This window comes from Embiotoca jacksoni, unplaced genomic scaffold (assembly GCF_022577435.1).
Source record: "Embiotoca jacksoni isolate LCO1_2020_lvr unplaced genomic scaffold, fEmbJac1.0.p SCAF_2, whole genome shotgun sequence".
Classification (NCBI taxonomy): domain Eukaryota; kingdom Metazoa; phylum Chordata; class Actinopteri; family Embiotocidae; genus Embiotoca; species Embiotoca jacksoni.
In genome coordinates this window covers 11,682,853-11,702,513 of record NW_027185340.1, presented here as the reverse complement: position 1 = coordinate 11,702,513, position 19,661 = coordinate 11,682,853, and the positions used below count along the sequence as shown (strand labels likewise).

At 43.7% G+C, this 19,661-nt stretch overlaps 3 protein-coding genes across 4 annotated transcripts in view; 1 reads left to right on the top strand and 2 right to left on the bottom strand.

Moving 5' to 3' along the window:
* Nucleotides 1-734: 734 nt before the first annotated feature.
* Nucleotides 735-5,588, bottom strand: sowahca (sosondowah ankyrin repeat domain family Ca). Its single transcript, XM_069154551.1, has 4 exons — nucleotides 5,087-5,588; nucleotides 4,332-4,717; nucleotides 3,784-4,173; nucleotides 735-3,077 (listed from the first exon to the last, which is right to left on the bottom strand). Exons 1-4 carry the CDS (start codon nucleotides 5,430-5,432, stop codon nucleotides 2,610-2,612), a joined length of 1,590 nt encoding a protein of 529 aa, XP_069010652.1. The 5' UTR covers nucleotides 5,433-5,588; the 3' UTR covers nucleotides 735-2,609.
* A 103-nt stretch (nucleotides 5,589-5,691) lies between these two features.
* On the top strand, nucleotides 5,692-15,053 carry septin10 (septin 10). Its single transcript, XM_069154552.1, has 10 exons — nucleotides 5,692-6,633; nucleotides 8,224-8,338; nucleotides 8,556-8,751; nucleotides 8,977-9,163; nucleotides 11,090-11,251; nucleotides 11,365-11,461; nucleotides 11,840-12,008; nucleotides 12,097-12,229; nucleotides 12,799-12,977; nucleotides 13,308-15,053. The coding sequence occupies exons 1-10, from the start codon at nucleotides 6,604-6,606 to the stop codon at nucleotides 13,321-13,323; spliced, it is 1,284 nt and encodes a 427-aa protein (XP_069010653.1). The 5' UTR covers nucleotides 5,692-6,603; the 3' UTR covers nucleotides 13,324-15,053.
* Nucleotides 15,054-18,231: 3,178 nt separating this feature from the next.
* The window catches only part of LOC138201234 (E3 ubiquitin-protein ligase SH3RF3-like), a 98,747-nt gene continuing 97,317 nt past the window's right edge, over nucleotides 18,232-19,661 (bottom strand). For both annotated transcript variants that reach the window (XM_069154549.1, XM_069154550.1), the window contains one exon: nucleotides 18,232-19,661. This exon is cut by the window's right edge and continues 3,420 nt beyond it. The gene's annotated coding sequence lies outside the window, so the exon portion shown is untranslated.

The following is a 19,661-nucleotide window of genomic DNA, read 5'->3' as shown; positions in this document are numbered from 1 at the left end:
TCCTCCACTCATTATATTTTGATCATCCTCAGCGACATGCTTGGGCTAACAGGCTCAACATCATGCATAACAGGAAGAACAAAATCCAAACTGCTTGTCCTCCATCACATTTTGCCACAAATAATATACAGATAAATCCTAAAACAGCCTCTTTTATTAATATATTCTGCAGATTAAGTGGTAGGAAATTTGCATTAAATGATATCGTTTACATCCTAACTACAACAAAACAAGACCAGTGTAGACTTTAGGTCAGCTCAGATCCCTCCTATTTAATTCATCTTGTCAGGACTTTTGGTCTTGCAAGGACATACACAAACACACACTCGCATGGATTTAACACAAGTGCAGAATGAGAACTGGGTGTGAATATATCGTGCGCCGTGCTATGTGGGCAGTTTGTAGACAGGAAGTTGTGGCTATACTGTAAATGCTGGTACAAGGCTGGCACAGTGGCTCATCAGATTATCAATTATTCAGCAACACCAGACAAGGACAATCACTTGGTGTCAGCAGGAACAGCGGACGAAACAGCTTTCTTCATCTGGGATTTTAGTCCACTCTGATCAAATGTGACAGAAGTATTCATGATTGTTTTTATTTTTTAATGAGGTCTCTTTATTGGTTTGGCTCAAACCCTGACTACGGTTACCCTCTGTATTCATTATATGTGTTTGCGTGCTTTGTCTTAGCAGTGCAGTTAGTAAAACAGTGCAACTGAAGACTCACTTGGGAACTTTATGCAAATTATTGCTTTATTTCACAGACATGAATAGGAAGATGAGAGTGGCTCATTATCAATGATTTCAAACTACATAATAACTACACAAGATTTCACAAATTGGACAGACATTTATCTATAGACATGAAAAATGAACAGTGCCCAGCATTTCCCCTACTCATGCAGCTGAGAGAGTGATGTGAAAGTACAAATGTATAAGACGTTTCTACATCAAAAGTGTCAACCATACAAATTACATGAAGCCCTGTGAGTGAAGTACAAACACTACAAAATACTAAAGGGAACATTCATTAAATCTAGGATGTGTCGTTGAGTAAGTAAGGTTCACATATTTGGGAAACAAGTCAAAAAGTCACTTTGCTGACTATTCTGGTCAAGATTATTCACAGATGACAAAGACATGATTAATTAGCGAATGATTGTGTACATGCAAAGTAAGACCGATACATGGGGACAATCTAGAGCCAATATTTAATATCATATGAAAGCATATTTACCGTAAAACGGATCGATGCTACGCTGGATGTGAAAACTGTAACCTGAATTTAGCTGATTCTCGTAAACATCATGCATCTTATTTTTCTGTGGACTTTTAAAGTGTAAATTCTGCATGAAATAGTGAACCTTTGTCCTTTTAAGAAGAATACAGTCAAATGTAAAGAATTCAGTATCAGAAAACATGTAAAAAAAAAAAACACCCACACCCACGCACGCGCACGCGCACACGCACACGCACGCCAAGCAAAGTAGTAATAAGTGAACCAGGTTTTGGAAAATTTGAGGTACCTAATCGGCAGTAGAGAAATGTGTATAAAGTGATCTCTGTGCTTCCACATTGTAAGACAGCTTACTGTGTAACCAATCAGTGTTTTAAATAAATACTTGGATCCAACTTAAGTGTTCTTGGAAATATCTCCGCCATCAGTGTAACTCTTAACAACTTTATTTTACTCTCTTTTTGGTGCCAACTATCGATGAATTAAAGTGGAAGGTGAAGGAAAACCACACATAGCCTCATTTGTACATGTATAACGTGGACTATGGATCTAAGGATGTAACCGTTTGATTGCCCCATTGACAATATATCCACAATTTTAACATATAAATATAATCTGGGACCAAAAGTATCTGTCATGGTTTGAGTTCATGCACCTTCCTCCCATAATCATCTACAAAGTGACAAGTGCAAACATGGTCGAACGATATAATAATTCTGTGGTTAAAACAGTTTGAATATTAAAATCTGTTACTGAAAGAATAAAAATAGTTCCTTGCATTATAGAATTGTACTAAAAAAAATCAGCACCATCCAATTACTGGAAGTTGAAATATAGAAAGTGAGTTTTATGAATATATTACTCTGTAAACAGAAATATGGGTTTGGAAAACAGTGTGGAGTCAATGCTTTTTTTTGCAGTCAAAAGTGAAAACCTGTTACATCATTCTAATTATTCAAATATACCTGGCGTAATGTTTGCTACTTGATCCAAATCACTCTTTGAAAGTATAATTAAAAAAAAAAATCAAGTTCAAAACCATTTCACCGCCGTTATTCAGTTTGTACTCAGTGAATTTCGGTGGCAAATAAAATGCTACGTGAACTGTGCCGTCCCCTCTGGGATCAACAGCAGCCTAACAATTGAGATTGGAACAAAAATAAATTAGCTTCGGAAAAACATAAATGTGTTTTTTTTCCTGTAAAATCCTATATTAATAAAACTTATAAATCATCTTGACATAATATATTAGGATTCATTTCTGTTGTAACAAATATCTGACCTGTCAGATTATAAAAGGTGAGTAAACTACAAATCAAGACATGTCAAACTGGTTTTTGTCTCTATATCGCTGGTTTAGTCTGGTGTAACTATCCAAACAGGTTGGACAGCGGTCTGGTTCGGAGAGGACTGCTGGGTAGCTCCTCTCCTCTTCCTACCTCTCCCGTGTCCCTGAAGGAGGCGCTGTGGATGATCTGGGCTCGGTGGCGTCCTCGGTGCAGCCGCGCGTTCAGCCGGCTCAGGGACGTTTTCCTCTGAATGCCCCCCTTCGTCTTTCCAGTCCCTGTGGCCTCCTCTGCCGCCTCCGCTGGCGGGTTCAGTAGCCGCAGTGGGTTCAGATTACCCTGGAGGACTCTGGGAAACCTCCAGCCACGCCCTCCTCCACCGCTGCTTCCATTTACATTTTCAATGTTTGACTCAGCTACTGGTGAGGTGACCACTCCCTCCTCCTGCAGGCCAGCGGCCAGCAGTGCGGGAAGGTACTGGATGGCTCGCCTCCCGCTGTAATCCCGAGCTTCAGGGTCTGCCTCCCAGTCTGAGAGCAATACCCGGACCACCTGTCAATCACAGCACATCACGGAGAAAGGTCAGGTTCAGATGGCTTGTTTTATATCCATTAAAGCAAAATAAACTGGTGCTTTGGTGGCGAGAATTAATATAATCTGAAAATCCACACACAGTCCATGTAGTGTAACATCAACATGTGTTCTTCACTGACAGCAGACACATCAAAACAGAAGATGTCTTTACTTGCATAGATAAGTCCTGACATAAGTCAAATCAGCAGAAACCAGTCAACCACCGATCTGTCAATCAAACAGACATGCTCCCAAAACCATGACTTTTCGAGGCCTAAAATCTAAATGATAGAATATATTTTTAGATGGGCTGCCAGAAAACAAATAAACAAGGAGTGACTTTACCAAATGACACAATAATGACTTTTAGAAAAAATCTATTGACTTTGTATTTCATGAGAAGTTGAATGGGAGTGTCTTTTTGGAGCCAACCCCTAGTGGCCCTCTGTGATATTGCACATCCACACCGACCTCACTTTTCAGATATAGAGGATAAATAAGTCAGTTTTAACTAATCTAGTGAATGAAAAATGTTGTTTGTTTGATCTACGTCTCGTTACTTCATCCTGGTTAACTTACTTTTTTATGAGGGATATTAAATGAGTCCAACCTAACCAGACAGAGTGTAGGTAATTATGTGCTGATTCGCTGAGCAGGTGTAACACACGACACCCCCGCAACCCACCTGTGTGTGTCCATGCATGGCAGCCAGGTGCAGCGGTGTGTATCCAGCACTTGATCTTACATTCACATTCACAGGTATAGTGTTCTCCTTGGCAAAGGCCAGCAGCTGGGAGAGCAGCTCAGCTTTGCCCTGTTTAGCTGCCCAGTGGAGGCATGTGAAGCCTGTCACGAAGTCTTTCTTGGTCACTAAACTGGGTTCCACTGTGAGCAGGGGCTGCAGGCTTTCCCACAGGCCGTCCGAGGCACACAGCATCCACTCGTGCTCCAACGGGTCGAGGGTTACTGAGGCGCAGTCCTCGTCCGTGGCTGAGGAAAGGATTGAGGCCGAGTCTCCGTCGCTCTTCACTGAGTCCCGGAGACGTGAGCCACGGTTGATTAAAGACCTCCGAACCTGCAAAAGGCAGAACATACAGGAGGTGTATTCTTTAGTCTGCTCTGCGTCCACCCCACACAATACATCACACATACTATATTGTCTAAAGCTGCCGTGCAAATAAAATCACGACCAATAACAACAATATTTCATGCTGAAGAAGCCCAGTATCCTACCTGAGGAGAACTGCTCATCATCAGCTCTATGAAGTTCCTGCGGCTTCCCTTAGGAGTGTTGATGTCTCCAATAGATTCCAGTCCCTCCAGCGCGCTGTCTTCAGAGAGGCAACTGGTCAGCATGGCCCTCTGGGACCCTTTGGACACCCTGCGTGACCCTCTCATCTGCTGGGTGTGAGAGCCTGCATGGTGGGCCTGGTCTAGATCTGGGATCCCAATAAGTGGCGCAGACTCTCGCCTCCTCCGATCTCTTAGCTTTACTTCCCCTCCGCCACCAGGTGTAGGAATCCCTGTGGCGGTCTTGGTCTGTGATGGGGCAGCAGGTTGCTCATTGCCATTTGATTGTTTGTCATTGTCCAAGATGGCAGAGGGTGGACGTGGTGCTCCTGCAGAGCCATTGAAAAGTTGTGTTCACTGTCATCCAGCTTCATGCAGGTTTTTGCTTACATATAGATTGTTGCATAATCTTAACACCACCATTGTATTTTGTACAGGTATGAATGAGTGTAGTTTTTAGAGTCTTGAATCGTTTGCATCTTTTTGTGATTAGGTTAAATGGCAGCTTCAACTTAAACCAACACTGTCGGCCTTCAAAACAAGTCAAACACTTCATATGCACTGTTCCAACAAGACAGTGAAACCTGACCAAATAAATTAAATACACAAATATACAGAGAAAACTAGATCGCATGTGATAAGACAAAAATCACGGATAAAAGCAAATGAAAGAATCACAATGGCTGCATCTTGCTCACCTGTTTGGTCTCCGTCATCAGGGTTGCCGTTGACATATTTGTTGTCCAGTGTTTCCTGGATGTTCCCGTTGCACTCCGCGCTGGCGTGGCCGTCTGAGTCCGCACGCATCACCGACTCGTCGCTGCCTTCACGATTCAAACACACGAATTTCACGCCGTTTTCCATCTTCACGAAACCCACGTTGTCAACGATGCGTTTCAGCACCTCGCGATCCACGCCTTCATCCGACTGGTCATTTTCCCCACCAAGTGATCGGAAATGATCAATCAGCTCCATCTGCAGGACCCTCCCTCCTCGCTCCAGCAGGAACTCCTGCACGGCTCGCTCCGTGCACGGCGTCGCCATCCTCGCACTCGACGACTCCCAACTGATCGAAAAATATGCTAAGTTGCACGAATACGTTTCAAAAATGAACTCCCGTTCATGCCCGCTCAGTTAGGTCGGTGTCAGCGGATGACAGCATCTTTCTCTCCGGCCTCCTCCTCTCCTCCGCGGGGAAGACAAGTGTCGGACTCTGGCAGATAGGGGTCGCGCGCGTCCTCTCTGAAGCAATCAGCCGCTCACCAAAGCAAGAGTCATGCTGCGTTCAATTGCTCATTGAAAAACTCCGCCATCCGACATGCTGCGAAGACAGCGTAATTTTTTTGGGGATATGCTGGTTTATTTTACGTATCAACAAAGTTAGGATGGTGTGGAAATAAGCTTTGCGCTTTTGTTTAAAATGAACTCATTTAAATAGTTCATCTTCAAACTGTTGGTAGTCTATTTAGAATATGCATTCGTCAGTAATCCTTGTTTATCTATAGTCCAGACCAAATACTGTGTTCGGTTAACACGCACAAGACAAATACAAAGTGAGATAAGTAGATGACAAAATATTTAACTCAGACAGAATGGGAAGTAACGACAGTGATCGGTCTTACACACAGTATGCGTCCTTGTGAAATAGCATTGTTATTTTTCTTCATAACTAAATAGGGAGTACAATCAATAACGAAATGTATAAAATCATTTTGTCAAAATTCTTGTAATATACTGTGTTTTCTGAGGTCTCATGTCTGAAGCAGGTATCAGCATCAGGCACAGCTGTACAGCTGTGCCGAAACTGGTTTAGGAATTTTTCCCGACAGTCTTAAACACAACACAAGCAACGGGAGCGACTGGGAAAATTAATTTGGGACGTACCATTACACAAAGAAGGGGTGAGATGTATTAATACAGTAGGTTATCCTAGTTTTACTTCAATTTATTGGGCATTTTAGAGCGTGTCATGACCCAGACAATTTTATTCGTTTGGATTTCCTTCGATAGCTTCCTTATTATATTGAAATGTAGTTTTAAAAGCACGTTTACAAATCATATATGTAGTCTCATTCCTACGTCGTTGTGGGTAGTCCGGTCTGTCCAGTTGTCGACGGCAGAGGCGGTGAGGAGTCTAAAAAAAGAAGTCCAGCTTTGTCACTTTTCTTACATTTTTTTTAAACTCAGTTCGGGGTATTAACTTCTGTATACGACTATGGCGTCTTCAGATGTTGCTCGGCAGCCGGTTAGTACTTTTCTCCTTCGTGGTTGACAACATGACAGTCTTCTTGACAGTTGAGCAGGGAGTGTCCGGGGCCATCGTTGTGCTAACGCTAGCCCGAAAACTTCTTTCTCTCTTTCAACTTTATTCAAAAAAAAAAAAAAAAAAAAAAAAAAAAACATCGATTTCACTTCAATCGACACAGCAGCGTTCAACTCCCCCCTCCAAAAAAACAAAACACGCGTCCTTTACGTTCAGCGACGTCCAGAAAAATCAATCGGCGCTTTTAAATACTAAATTTTCAACTTTTCCCTTTTTTACATCTTTCACGAAAAGTCTCGGGAGGATGCTAGCTGGCTAACACAACACGAGCCGTCCTATATATTAGTTTAATGAAAAATAATTCGTCAAAACGCCTCGACACTCATAACGTAATACAACAAACATAAATTGTTTTTTTTTTTTGTTTTTCTATGTCGGATCATGTTTTAAAAACAAAGTCACGCAGGTTACGCCAGCTACGTGACACACGTGCGTATTCGTTAATTGACATTTACGTGAACTTTTGTGAATGAAGTGCGGTGTTGAGCCACTTGGTGTTTCGTTTCCCCACACAGCTTAAAGTACAGCTATCCAAAGTTGAGGAATTTCCTTAATCCTCCCCCCTCCACCCGTGTTTGTGTCGCACCATAACGAGGTCAGCGTCGCCCTTTGCTGACCAGATTCTCAGGACTTCTGAATAGTTCAGATGGGCGCAGGTCAGAGGAAGAGGAGGCCCTCTGAGGAAGAGGAGGCCCTCTGAGGAAGATGCCTTCATCATAGATTTTTTATTTTTTATTTTAAAGGGATATGTACTGTTTGTAATTTGCATCATATTCTGGCCATGATTTATTTATTTTTTGTCCCACTGGCCCTGGTACAGACTTGTATGTTATGTTTTAGGCCGTTTGCGAAATACCAAGAGTCATTTGGAAAAAAGTAATAGTCTAAAATAACAAAATATCAGATAAGCACGTTTAAAAGAGAAACGTATTGAGCTGAAGGTCGAACCGCTTGTGTGAACGTGTGATTCCATTTGCAAATAAGAAGTGCATTATTCTGTCAAATAAAATAAGCTGGAGCATCTTAGGACTGTCTAGCTTTACTCTTTATAAATGGATGGATAAAACTAAAACATAGCCGGGTTGAAAAGTGGCTGTCGAACACTCTTTTTTTTCTTTCTTTTTTTTTTTTATCCCTACATGGTTTTTGTGCAGATTAAATGCATTTTGCATAGACTTAAGATTTATTAATTAAGGTTTTAAGTCGGTAAGCTTAAGTAGGTTATTTTAACAATCATTTCCAAACTCCAACTCTATAAATATCACATCAATATGACATGAAATAAAGTCATCCGAGAGCCCTGAATGTACAAATTTACATTTATGGGTTGAGTAGAAACGGCCTCGTCAAAACCAAGATAAAGCATGATAAGCAAGAGAAGCGTATTGAGCTGAAGGTCGAACCGCTTGTATGAACGTGTGATTCTATTTGCAAGTGAGAAGTGCATTATTCTGTCAAATAAAATAAGCTGCAGCATCTTAAGACCGACTGTCTCTGCTCTGTATTCTGCAGGATAAAGGAGCTCGGCCCTTGTCTCTCGCAGGCCATGTGGGCTTTGACAGCCTCCCAGATCAGCTTGTCAACAAGTCCATCTGCCAAGGCTTCTGCTTCAATATTCTCTGCATCGGTACCTTGTCACAAACGCATCCATAATACCAAAAAATACACACACGCAAGGGGGTTCAATCCTCTTTTAAAGTGTTGTTGGGAGTTCAGTCATTCTTACTTTAGAAAACGGAAGTTAAAGAATTACTACATTTATGAAGCACATTAATGCTCATTTTACAACACTGGTTCTCTGTCACGTTTTTCCTCACTAAACGTTGTAACTCTTCGTACTCTAGGTGAGACCGGTATCGGCAAGTCGACACTGATGGACACTCTATTCAATACCAACTTTGAGAACTTCGAGTCGTCCCACTTTGAACCTCAGGTGAAGCTGCGGGCTCAAACCTACGACCTGCACGAGAGCAACGTCCGGCTGCGTCTCACCGTTGTCAACACCGTGGGCTTTGGAGACCAAATGAACAAACAAGAGAGGTACGAAGAAGAGATGAGTGAGCGAGTGCGTTGTTGACAGTGACGGAGAGTGACTACCTCCAAGTGTTTTATCATAAGAGTCCGTATGATAAATGTGAGGCATTGTCAGCTAATCTGTGTTTATGTTTCATAAAAGCCAAATCACTGATCATTATTGTGTGTGTGTGTGTGTGTGTGTGTGTGTGTGTGTGTGTGTGTGTGTGTGTGTGTGTGTGTGTCCCGCAGCTATCAACCAGTGGTGGACTACATTGACAGGCAGTTTGAGAGTTATCTGCAGGAGGAGCTGAAAATCAAGCGCTCTCTTCACAACTACCACGACTCGCGAGTCCACGCCTGCCTTTACTTCATCTCCCCCTCAGGTCATTCACTCAAGTCCCTGGACCTGGTCACCATGAAGAAACTAGACAGTAAGGTAAGAGAGAGACAATAAAGTTTGTTCAAGGATTAGACTGATGAATGAATGGGAGACACGAATATGATAAAAGCATCCAAAACATTAAAAAAAAAAAAAAAAAATGTAGCTCAAAGCGGTCTGAACCTCACACACACAGACACACACACACACGTTCACAGAGCTGCCATGCGAGGTGCTCACCTGCCATCAGGAGCTACTTGGGGTTCAAGTGTCTTGCCCGAGGACACTTCTCATGGTGGACAGGAGAAACCGGGGATTGACCTGCCAACTGCATGATTCGTGTGCAATCCACCTGAATGATATGAAGGCAGGATTCACTTGATTCAAATGCATTTGTTGAACTTGTCTCCACTGAAAGAATTGGAGGGTGCAGGGGATCAACGCAGAACTGAGGAGAAGCAACGACCGGAAGAGGTTACTTTTCATTTCGAACTCGGGAAGCACAGAGAACGCCGACGTGAGCATCACATTAGAACGAAGTAAAAACGGACTTGTATTTGGGAGACAGTGGGACAGTTATTGCCCTGTCTGGTTGTTTTTATGTCTGTAAGTTGGGAGCGGTTCACTGTGCAGCGAACTAAAACCCCTTCCGTTACTTCTGAAGTGGTCAGAAACTTTCCCATGCTCTCTGTGTGTTGTGACTTTGTGCGGTTTCACTGCTCCGGAGTGTCAGTAACCCTGGATTTGCGTGTGAAAGGCTTCGAAAAAGCAGTGGAATGCCGTAATCACCTCACGCACGCACACTCGAGTTGTCCCTTTGTGTCACTGTACAGACGCACACAGAAAGAGCCAATTGTTGAATGTGCAGCAGTGACGGATAGACGGCCTCTCTCTCAGACAGCTGTTGGAACAGATCTCCTGGCGTTGTTTTGTTTTCTCTGCTGGGATCAGTGTGTATTCTGTGTGTGTGTGTGTGTGTATTCTGTGTGTGTGTGTGTGTGAGTGTGTGTGTGTGTATTCTGTGTGTGTGTGTGTGTATTCTGTGTGTGTGTGTGTGTACGTGTGTGTGTGTATTCTGTGTGTGTGTGTATTCTGTGTGTGTGCGTGCGTGTGTGTGTGTGTGTGTGTGTGTGTGTGTGTATTCTGTGTGTGTGTGTGTGCGTGTGTGTGTGTGTGTGTGTGTGTGGTCTGGCCCGGCCCAGAAGCTCGCCTAGCGATAACTCATTCCAAGCCTCTCTTTGGTCCGACGCGAAGACAGACGGGCAGGAATGTGGGATGACTTGGAGAGCAGATTAAACTGCTGGGCCAGAAATAACATAAGAAACCACGGTTTATATAACACTTATCTAAAAACAGTTTTAACGAGGATAATAGATAAAGAAATAAAAACAAATACAGTTTCGTTTCTGTTCAATGATATCGTTTTTTTTTTTTTTTTTTTTTTTTTTTTTTAAATGTACTCTTAATAGTCAGCCTAATGGATGTGTTTTTAGGATGTAGTTTTGTGGTATAGATCAGTGAAGTGAGATTGTTGTAGCTACGTTATTATACATCAGGGGCTGCTCTGTTACAGGAAGCTAGCAAAATGAATATTCTCTTAACAAACTGTCCCGTACAAAACTTTACACAAATCAAAATAACATACGTTTCCATTCTTTGGTCCTCGTGTTTTGTGTCTCGCGATGTTGTGTAGCCAAAACACCAACGGAGATGAAGGTTCAGTGAAGACAGAGGCTGCCACGTGTGTGTGAACGGAATGTTACGCGTGGTAAATGTGTCATTGTTTTTGTTGGAATTTTCTCACCAAACGTTCTCGGTTCGTCAAATTATCATTATGATTATTCTTTTTTTCTTTTTTTCTTTTCTCCCACTGACAGCGTGAACCGTTTTATTTTCTGAAGCCAGCGGATAATTGTAATCAATACTGACAGCTAGAGGAAGACAAATCTGTTCATTATTAACGCGCGCCCCATCCTGCCGCAGGTGAACATCATCCCAGTGATCGCCAAAGCCGACACCATCAGTAAGAGCGAGTTGCACAAGTTCAAGATCAAAATCATGAGTGAGCTGGTCAGCAACGGTGTCCAGATCTACCAGTTCCCCCTGGACGACGAGACCGTAGCCAAAGTCAACACTACTATGAACGTAAACAAAAAAACACACACACACATTCAGGTTTACTTGTTGTATTGTCTGTCCTCGTGTTTTTTTTCCCCTTTGCTCGGGATATATTTCTATTTCTCATTTGCTTCTTGTAGGGTCATTTGCCGTTCGCTGTGGTGGGCAGCACGGAGGAAGTGAGCGTCGGCAACAAGATGGTGAAGGCTCGCCAGTACCCCTGGGGGGTCGTGCAAGGTAGGCTGGATCTCGCTGCCTGTTGTGCGGCAACGCTGACGCGTCAGACGACAAACACGGGTTCAAGGCTTCCGAGACATCCCCTGTGTAGAAATGTTTGAAAACTTTGGCCTGTCAGTGTGACAAGGGTGTAAAAAAAAAAAAAAAATCTGCCTTCAAACTAACCTTACCCGACTTTTAGCAGCTGACAGCCGACAGTAAAATAATTTCAGTGCTCTGGTTGCCACCGGCAACTTTCAGCGTTTCAAAAGCTTTTTACAAGGCTCAAAATTGAGAGTGTAATATTTGATATCAGCTCAAAGTGCAACCCTATAATTTGGTCTTTTGATGTGTGCGTGTGCGTGTGCGCGCGTGTGTGTGTGCGTGTGTGTGTGTCAGTGGAGAACGAGAACCACTGTGACTTTGTGAAGCTGAGGGAGATGCTGATCTGCGTCAACATGGAGGACCTGAGAGAGCAGACGCACACTCGCCACTACGAGCTGTACAGACGCTGCAAACTGGAGGAGATGGGATTCAAAGACACGGACCCCGAGTGCAAACCCGTCAGGTGAGCTCACCAAGTCACGGAACATCTGCCCGCTGCCGACCCCGCCGCCGACGTGTATTTTGTAAACGCGTGCGTCGGTTTCTTGCAGCTTGCAGCAGACTTATGAGGCCAAGCGTCAGGAGTTCCTGGTGGAGCTGCAGAAGAGGGAGGATGAGATGAGGCAGATGTTTGTGCAGAGAGTGAAGGAGAAGGAGTCTGAGCTGAAGGAGGCGGAGAGAGAGGTAAACAAAGCTGTCACACACACACACACACACACACACACACACACACACACACACACACACACACACACACACACACACACAACTGTTCACGTCAACAAAAGCTTTGGCCACAAACTCGTTGGCACCATGAAGGAAAATTAACATGAATATAATTGCGTTATAGTTTTCATTTCTTAAGTGGCTGGAATTTTTCTTTCACCAGAGAAATTAGAATAGCCGCGTTTCCTTCTGCAAACCCAGGAGCAGTTTTGCTAACTTTTTCCCCTTTGAAGAAGACATTTATTTGTGTTAAATACGTTTTAAGTTTTTGGTTTTTTTTGGTTTTTTTTCCCACTTTCAGGCTTTTATTTATTTATTTTTTTTCTCTTCAATCAATCACGAGGGGAAAATAATATTCACTGATTTGTGAAATGTCTTCTTTTTGTGGATAAAATCAAATTGCGAACAATATTCACTCGCGGGAAATTCAACTTCCTCGACAATTTGACTTTTCCGTCGGCGTGAAATTTCGCAGTAGGTCTCCCTCCCCTGTTGACGAACGCCCGTCGTCTGTCTCCCGCTCGCAGCTTCAGAGCCGTTTCGAGCAGCTGAAGCGCCTCCACGCGGACGAGAAGGCGGCTCTGGAGGAGAAGAAGCGGCTTCTGGACGAGGACCAGAGCTCCTTCGGGAAGAGACGAGCCGCGGCTCAGCTCCTGCAGGCCCAGAGCCTCACCGCCAACGGCAAGAAGGACAAGGACCGCAAGAAGTGAGGAGATTTCTTTACTTTGTGGAAATGTTCCCGGCGCCTCGATGCTGAGCGCATCCGCCGGTAGGGACGGTGAAAAAGACGTCCGGTGAGTCGTCGGGGATTCGGTGGGTTCAGGTGGGTTCGGCACACGCGGCCTCGTGATGATGATGATGATGATGATGATGACGACGGTGACGACGTAAGGACACACCGCGCATGAAAGAGTAAAGTTGCGGTCACACGGGGGTTGTCGGTTCGGTTTGACATTTAAGTCGCTTCTGCAGACTCGTTGCGAACGGGAAGTTCAGTAAGCCGCTTGTTTGAATCGTTCTCGTTCTCCCGTTTCAGCTCTGGCTTCATGTGAAGACTTGTGGACCTGAAGCACACTCCCATCACGACCAGTACGGACCAGTGACATTTTCTTCCGCCTCCTCTCCGGCCTTTTGTGGCCAGTCTCGGGACGCTGACCAGGAAAACGCCACACCAACCAGCAGAAGTGTGTGTGTGTGTGTGTGTGTGTGCGTGTGCGTGTGCGTGTGAGGCGGCGCGAGTTTGTTTTGGTGCCAAAGGTCAACGGCTGTACCCACGAATCCTTGCGTACACTTTCCTCCGTGGTGTTTTTTTTAATCGTCTTTGTAGGTTTTTATACCTCCTTTATGTAATGATTTTATATTTATCCTTTGATTTTTTTTTTTTTTTTTTATATATATAAACCTTTTTATTTTCCATATACCTCCTTCTTCTTTTCTTTTTTTTTGTTAAACGTTTGACTGAGGGGACACCTCAGCGGGTTGACCCTCACAGCCTCCTCACTAGATGCTGCTTACAGATCAAAGGCCTCGGACAGGTCCAGACATCACTGCGTAACGGACCTCTTCGGTTATTTTGCGTGTCCGCCGTGTGTTTAAGTGTATAATACGAGCACCCTCACATCTTTTAATGCGCAAAAACAAGGCATTGCAAATAAGTAATCAAATAATTCTTTCATTTGTTATCAAGCTCTTTTTAGACACGTTTGTTTCAAAGTTGGAACATTTTCCACATTTTTTGTTTTTGTTTTTTCATAAAGGGGAAAGCCAGCGAACACCACCTCGGCTCGAGTTGCAAATAAACGCCTTGAATTATGTCGGGAGCTGCGGCAGCGTCAACACGCAACGAAAAGTCAAACGGTTTAATCGTCAACAGAGGCTGAAAATGAGAGGTCGAGGTTCCTCTCGCGTCAGATCGGTAAATCAAAATGTGTTTTCAGTTCCTTTTGTTGTTGGAGCAAAAGCAGAACTGAAACTCTCAGAGCTAAAACTTAAAAATCATCGCCGGTCATCTGTCTCCTCAACTGTGCGTGGATATCCAGTCGTGCACTTTCAGGACGCAGCCTGGATTTCTGACTGCATCCCGTCGGGCTGCTTTAAAACGGCCGGTCGAATAATTTGATCAGAAAACCGACGACACGGATGGAAGAGTTTCATCAGTGACATTTCCAGGGTTAGTTAGACCAGCGAGAAGTAGAGCTAAAAAAAAACAAGTTTTAAAATCCGTCTCGTTCTTCTTTTTTTTGTCAGCTCGTCATTGTTCTCCAGCGGCACGACCACTGCAGCGGGATGTAACGCGCTTTAAACTCTTGCGTAACAGTCGTAGAGAAGTTTCAAATGTGTTCCAAATGTTTGTCTGAAAAGAGCTTTGATTTGTGAAGCGCATTCATCGTTAAGAGTTTGTCACGAGCGTTGTCACGGGGCATTATAGTCCCTTATTCCTGTTTTTTGTTTTTAAACCCCTCTCTTGATGCTATAATCTTCTTCTTTTCTGTTTTTTTGTTGTTGTTGTTGTTGTTGTTGAACACACCAGCGTTACATGAACCTTCAGGAGCCAGTACTTTTTTTTTTTTTTTGTGTACTTCTCCAGCGCATTTACAACTAAACATTTGTCTGGGGAGGCGAGGCGGAGGCTTGTTTTTGGGGATTTAGGTACATGTTACGGCGTATATATATATATATATTTTTTTTTTTTAGTTTTACTCGCTCCCTTATTTTTCTTTACCGACACAAACAGTTGATGTCTGCAATCCTGTCTGTCTGAAAAGAGCTGACTCGGGGAGGGGGAGGGGGGGTGGGGGGGGGGTGGGGGATGCATCATGTGGAGTCAGTGTGTGTTAAAGGAGCAAAGGAAGAGAGAGGATACATTTAAGACTGTATTTTTGTTGTTGTTGTTGCATATTTGAATTCACTTCTGTCTGTACGATATAACATGCCACGAGGTGTGAAGCTCTGTCTAATCATTACTCTCGAGGAAACCAGAACACTGCGGTGCTGGTTTCCAGTAATTTATAAGCCAACATTAACTCACCATAACTGACACTTTATATTTACACTAGTTCTTAAGATGTGTCCGTGCCTTATCTGTGTGACTATTTGGAATTACCCACTCACTCACACATGCAGGGAAACACACCAGCGCCTCCAGCAGAAAGGCTCGCAGAAGACACACTTGTACTACACTTGTATTTAAGGAGTAAACAGTATTATTTGGGAACTTTTTGTTTTGTTTGTTTTTTTTCCTTCTTTCTAAATAAATCTTTGTATTTTTGTCATGATATATTGCGTTTGTCTTTTTTTTTTTTTTTTTTTTTTTAATTTTAATCTCGTTCGCGGAGGACGGACGCGAAGTGAAGCTTGGAACGAGGGCGTCCGCGTGCAGGCGCCGTCCTGCCGGTTTTTAACCCGACACCTGACGTGGACGTTTGCGTGGAACCCTAACCCTCTCTCAACCCCCTCCAAACATAACACTCTTCGAGGCCTGTTATCCAATTAATGATGGAATTATTTTCAGATGGACCACCAGAAAACTTAATAAGAAGGAGCGACTTTGGTGAACGACACCATATTAACTGAATGGAAAAAAAAGTGTATTGACTTGAGTGTATTGAGGAGCCAGATCCTTTTTTTTTTTTTTTTTTTTTTTTTTTTTTTTAAAGTCAACCCCTAGTGGCCCTCGGTGGCATTGCAGCTTCAGGGACTTCCGCGTTGGCCTTATTTCTTAGAATCTGTCCACATGTATAGGCAGACCCTGGTTATAGCGCAGTGACTCGTGTAGTGCTCTTACCGGATATAACCAGAGCATTTGAATGCATCACCTGCCCCCAAAAAAATAAAAATAAATGCTGGCTTTAATTATTTTAACCAGAATCAAACGCCGTTTCGTGCCCTCTTGTTTAACACGCGCAATAAACACACTTGACGGCTTACTTAGTATAACAAAATAAAAAAAAACACTTCAGAGCAGTGTTCTGCGACAGCTACCGCGTCCTCAGACCCAGCACTTGGAAAATACTTTAAATCAGTGTGTGTGTGTGTGTGTGTAGTTTTCATTGAGGGGTTACCGAGAGGCTGGAACCAATCAGCTCACTGGAACACACTCTCAGTCACCTTCAATCAGAACAGCTCACCTGCAGCCCATCACACAGTCGGGCACCACAGCAAGGAAGGGACAGAAAGATCCCCCCCCCCCCCCAAAAAAAAAAACAAAACATGCACAGAGAGGATTCATGGATCAGATGACCTCGGGGTCGTATGAAAAGGAAAAGCTGCCGTGCGTGGTGCTGGCGTGTGAATGTACCAGTGGCCCAGCTTTGTTCCAGCTCAGACCGAAGTGAATGCGGATGGCTTTATTTCAGCACATCTGCTCCGTCTTTGTCAGTGAAAGTGAGATTTTCAACGTTCTATTATCTCATGTCGACACGTACCGGCATCACTGCAATCATTCAGAGGTTGGTTGTTGTTTTTTTTGTTTTTTTTGTCACACGGAGCATTTTTAATCAAGGTTTCTAATCAGGGAGATTATTCCAACGGGGATGCTGCGGCCTCGTGTAAAACAAGTGAATTCACCGCTGACGTCATTTATTCCACTTATTATCGCTTATTATTAGATAGCTGCAGGTGTGACGTGAAGCGCCGTATGAAGAAAAGGCCTTTTCTGTCTTTAGCACAACCTGTTTTATTCCTGTATTTCAGAAACACGTTTTGGAGTTTACAGCGTTTGCTGTTTTTTTGTAATATAATCCAAGACATCCTTTTTTTTAAAAAAAAACAACAACAACAACAAACAAAAACATTCTCACACCAGAACCTTTTGTTTCTAACAACGCATTAACTCATGAAGGGGAAAAAAAAAAAAATCTAAATTTCTAGAGACCTCGTGTGTGCTATAATACACTTTCACAAACACGCACTGTGGCCGGTCCCTGTTCTTTTAATAAAAACATGGCGCCCACTCACACCTGATTGTTGTCCCGCTGATTGAAAACACACCTGACTCCAGTTTCATCTTGAAATCAGCTGCCAATCCATAATCACACAGTCCTGTGATCGTGTATAATCCCCCCCCCCCCCCCCCCCCCAGTAAATAAAATCACCGCGTAAAATCATTTTGCCTCATTTGTTTAACTGGGTTTTCTTGATCCACCTTTTGGGGCTTCCGTGTGAATATCTGAAGATATACGTTATGTTTTTAATGTTTTCACATCAATACGGAAATATAGAAAATACCAAAAAAAAAAAAGACTTCACAAACGTTCAAGCACCACTGCGCATATTGTTAAAAAAAAAACCCGACAGCCCTCCTGACTCAATTCACCTCCAGCCCGGTGATTTATCTTTAAAGACATGTCTAATGCAGCGATGTCTACATTTCTGTCCCTTTCATCAGAAGGTAAGAGGATAGAGGATAATCACAAGCTACCCCCCCCCTCCGTCCCCTCTCTGCTTCAGAAAAAAAGATTTAAGGAAGCAGGAGCTTAACATCTTCACACACACACACACACACACACACAAAGGGACGGCCCTGTTGTTGCCTGGCGGAGGTCTGGCGGAGGTCTCTCGTTCCCCTGCAGTGTCTCACCCTCCAGCTCCGCTGCCCTTCATGCGTCTCCGGAGCTGGAAACACAGACAGGTGGACAGACAGCTCTGGCGTAAAGCGGAGGAATGCTGATCGATTCCCTGCAGGGGGCCCGCCGCACCTCGCTGGTGCAAAAGGACGGGGAGAGGACACCCGGAGGAGAACCATTTCAGAGGCGAGCTGTGGAGAAAGTGTGTGCGTGCGTGTGCGTGCGTGTGTGCGCAGAGACCTTCAGCTACTCTCTCGGTGCCTCAGCCTCTGGGTGGGAAGTGATTCCACCCAGTTTTCCCGGCAGAGGTGAAGTCTATCTCTACACTGCAGGAATCTGAAGAAAAAAAAAAAAAAAATCTAAATTTGCTGCCTGCCCCCTGCTCGCCTTTAATATAGCAGTTTGAGTGTTACAGTCAAGTTTGTCTGAGTAGGCTTACACGTCCAAGATAACTGTAGTACACACACACACACACACACACACGCACACACAGAGATGCCCTCGTACGCACACCGCTGCCACCTTTTACGAGTCACTCTAAATGCAAATGGAGGTGATCATTGGCGACAGGCTCGACTCCTGGAGAGATGAGGTTGTCATTTGAGGGGAGTGCCGGCGACGCTCTGAAATTACCAATTACACACCTCGTCCACGCCGGTGTTAGTCCCGAGAACACGAGAGAGGAAGACGACGATAAGAAAGGGAGGAAGATGGGAGAGAAATGAGAGGATGGACGGAGAGGATGAAAGGAGCGGAAGAATGTCGGCTTTATATCCAAACATCCTTCACCGTCATGTCCGGGGATGATAAATAAGAGCGATACAATCTGCCTGACAGCTGTACCTGCGGTGCATCTCATAAGGCTTCATGAGCTCGTAATGAGCACCATGTGAGTGCAGATGATTATAATCAGAGCGCGATATGATAGGATTCTCGGGGTGAATCCTCTCGGGGGCAGCTGTGAAGTCCCAATGGGCCATACAGGTAATGTGTTTGTTACGAATCAGAGCACATAAACGTGTGTTGTTTCATTTTCTGCAGGCGGATGCAAAAAGACGCTGAAAGATCCATTTTTTTTTTTTTTTTTTTTTTTAAAACAAAAGGCATTTATTGCGAAAAATGCACTTGACATGAAAAAAAACAATCAACTCAACCACGGGTCATCAGTACAAGACGATGTATAATGATCACATGGTAGAGCGCTGGGTGTGGCCAGCACTGAGCATGACTTCAACGGCACAAAAGGCCTATAAATATTCTGCACAATATAGAATTATATATATACTTTTTTTTCCCCCTCTGGCGGTTTTCAACTTGACTCAGCCCTGATGAGCGTCCGTGCTGCACCAAGCTTCTTTTTATTTTTTTCATAAAGTTTCTTTTTTTTTTGTGTGTGTGTAAAGAGCTACATACAGAGGCCTCCTCCCACCCTCTCTCACACACACACACACACACACACACACACACACACACACACACACACACACACACACAAACACCCAAGTATCCATAGGAACGAATATGGCCGACATCTAATTCAAGATGGTAGGGTGACAGCTCAGGCTTCCTGGAAGGACAAAACAAAAAGGGTGGACAATAATTTGATACAAAGTCCAATTAAATATTGAGCACCTTACAAATGTGCAATGTCGTGTTCATGTCCGGTGGGAATTACCACCGCTGTTGACAGCTTGTTCAGCTGGGTGTTGGATTGGTATATACGACCAGGAAGCTGAGACATGACAAAGCTCACATCACGTAATTAAAACACACAAAAAAACATTTGAGAAACCAGAGGTTCAAGTTATTTTATGTAAAGTGACCAC

Coding starts and splice junctions, on each gene's coding strand:
- sowahca (XM_069154551.1), bottom strand. CDS start 5,432: ATGGCGACGCCGTGCACGGAGCGAGCCGTGCAGGAGTTCCTGCTGGAG. Junction 4,718..5,086: donor TGATGACGGAGACCAAACAG/GTGAGCAAGATG, acceptor ATGGCTCTGCAG/GAGCACCACGTCCACCCTCT. Junction 4,174..4,331: donor TGATGAGCAGTTCTCCTCAG/GTAGGATACTGG, acceptor TGCCTTTTGCAG/GTTCGGAGGTCTTTAATCAA.
- septin10 (XM_069154552.1), top strand. CDS start 6,604: ATGGCGTCTTCAGATGTTGCTCGGCAGCCG. Junction 8,339..8,555: donor CTTCAATATTCTCTGCATCG/GTACCTTGTCAC, acceptor TTCGTACTCTAG/GTGAGACCGGTATCGGCAAG. Junction 8,752..8,976: donor CAAATGAACAAACAAGAGAG/GTACGAAGAAGA, acceptor TGTGTCCCGCAG/CTATCAACCAGTGGTGGACT.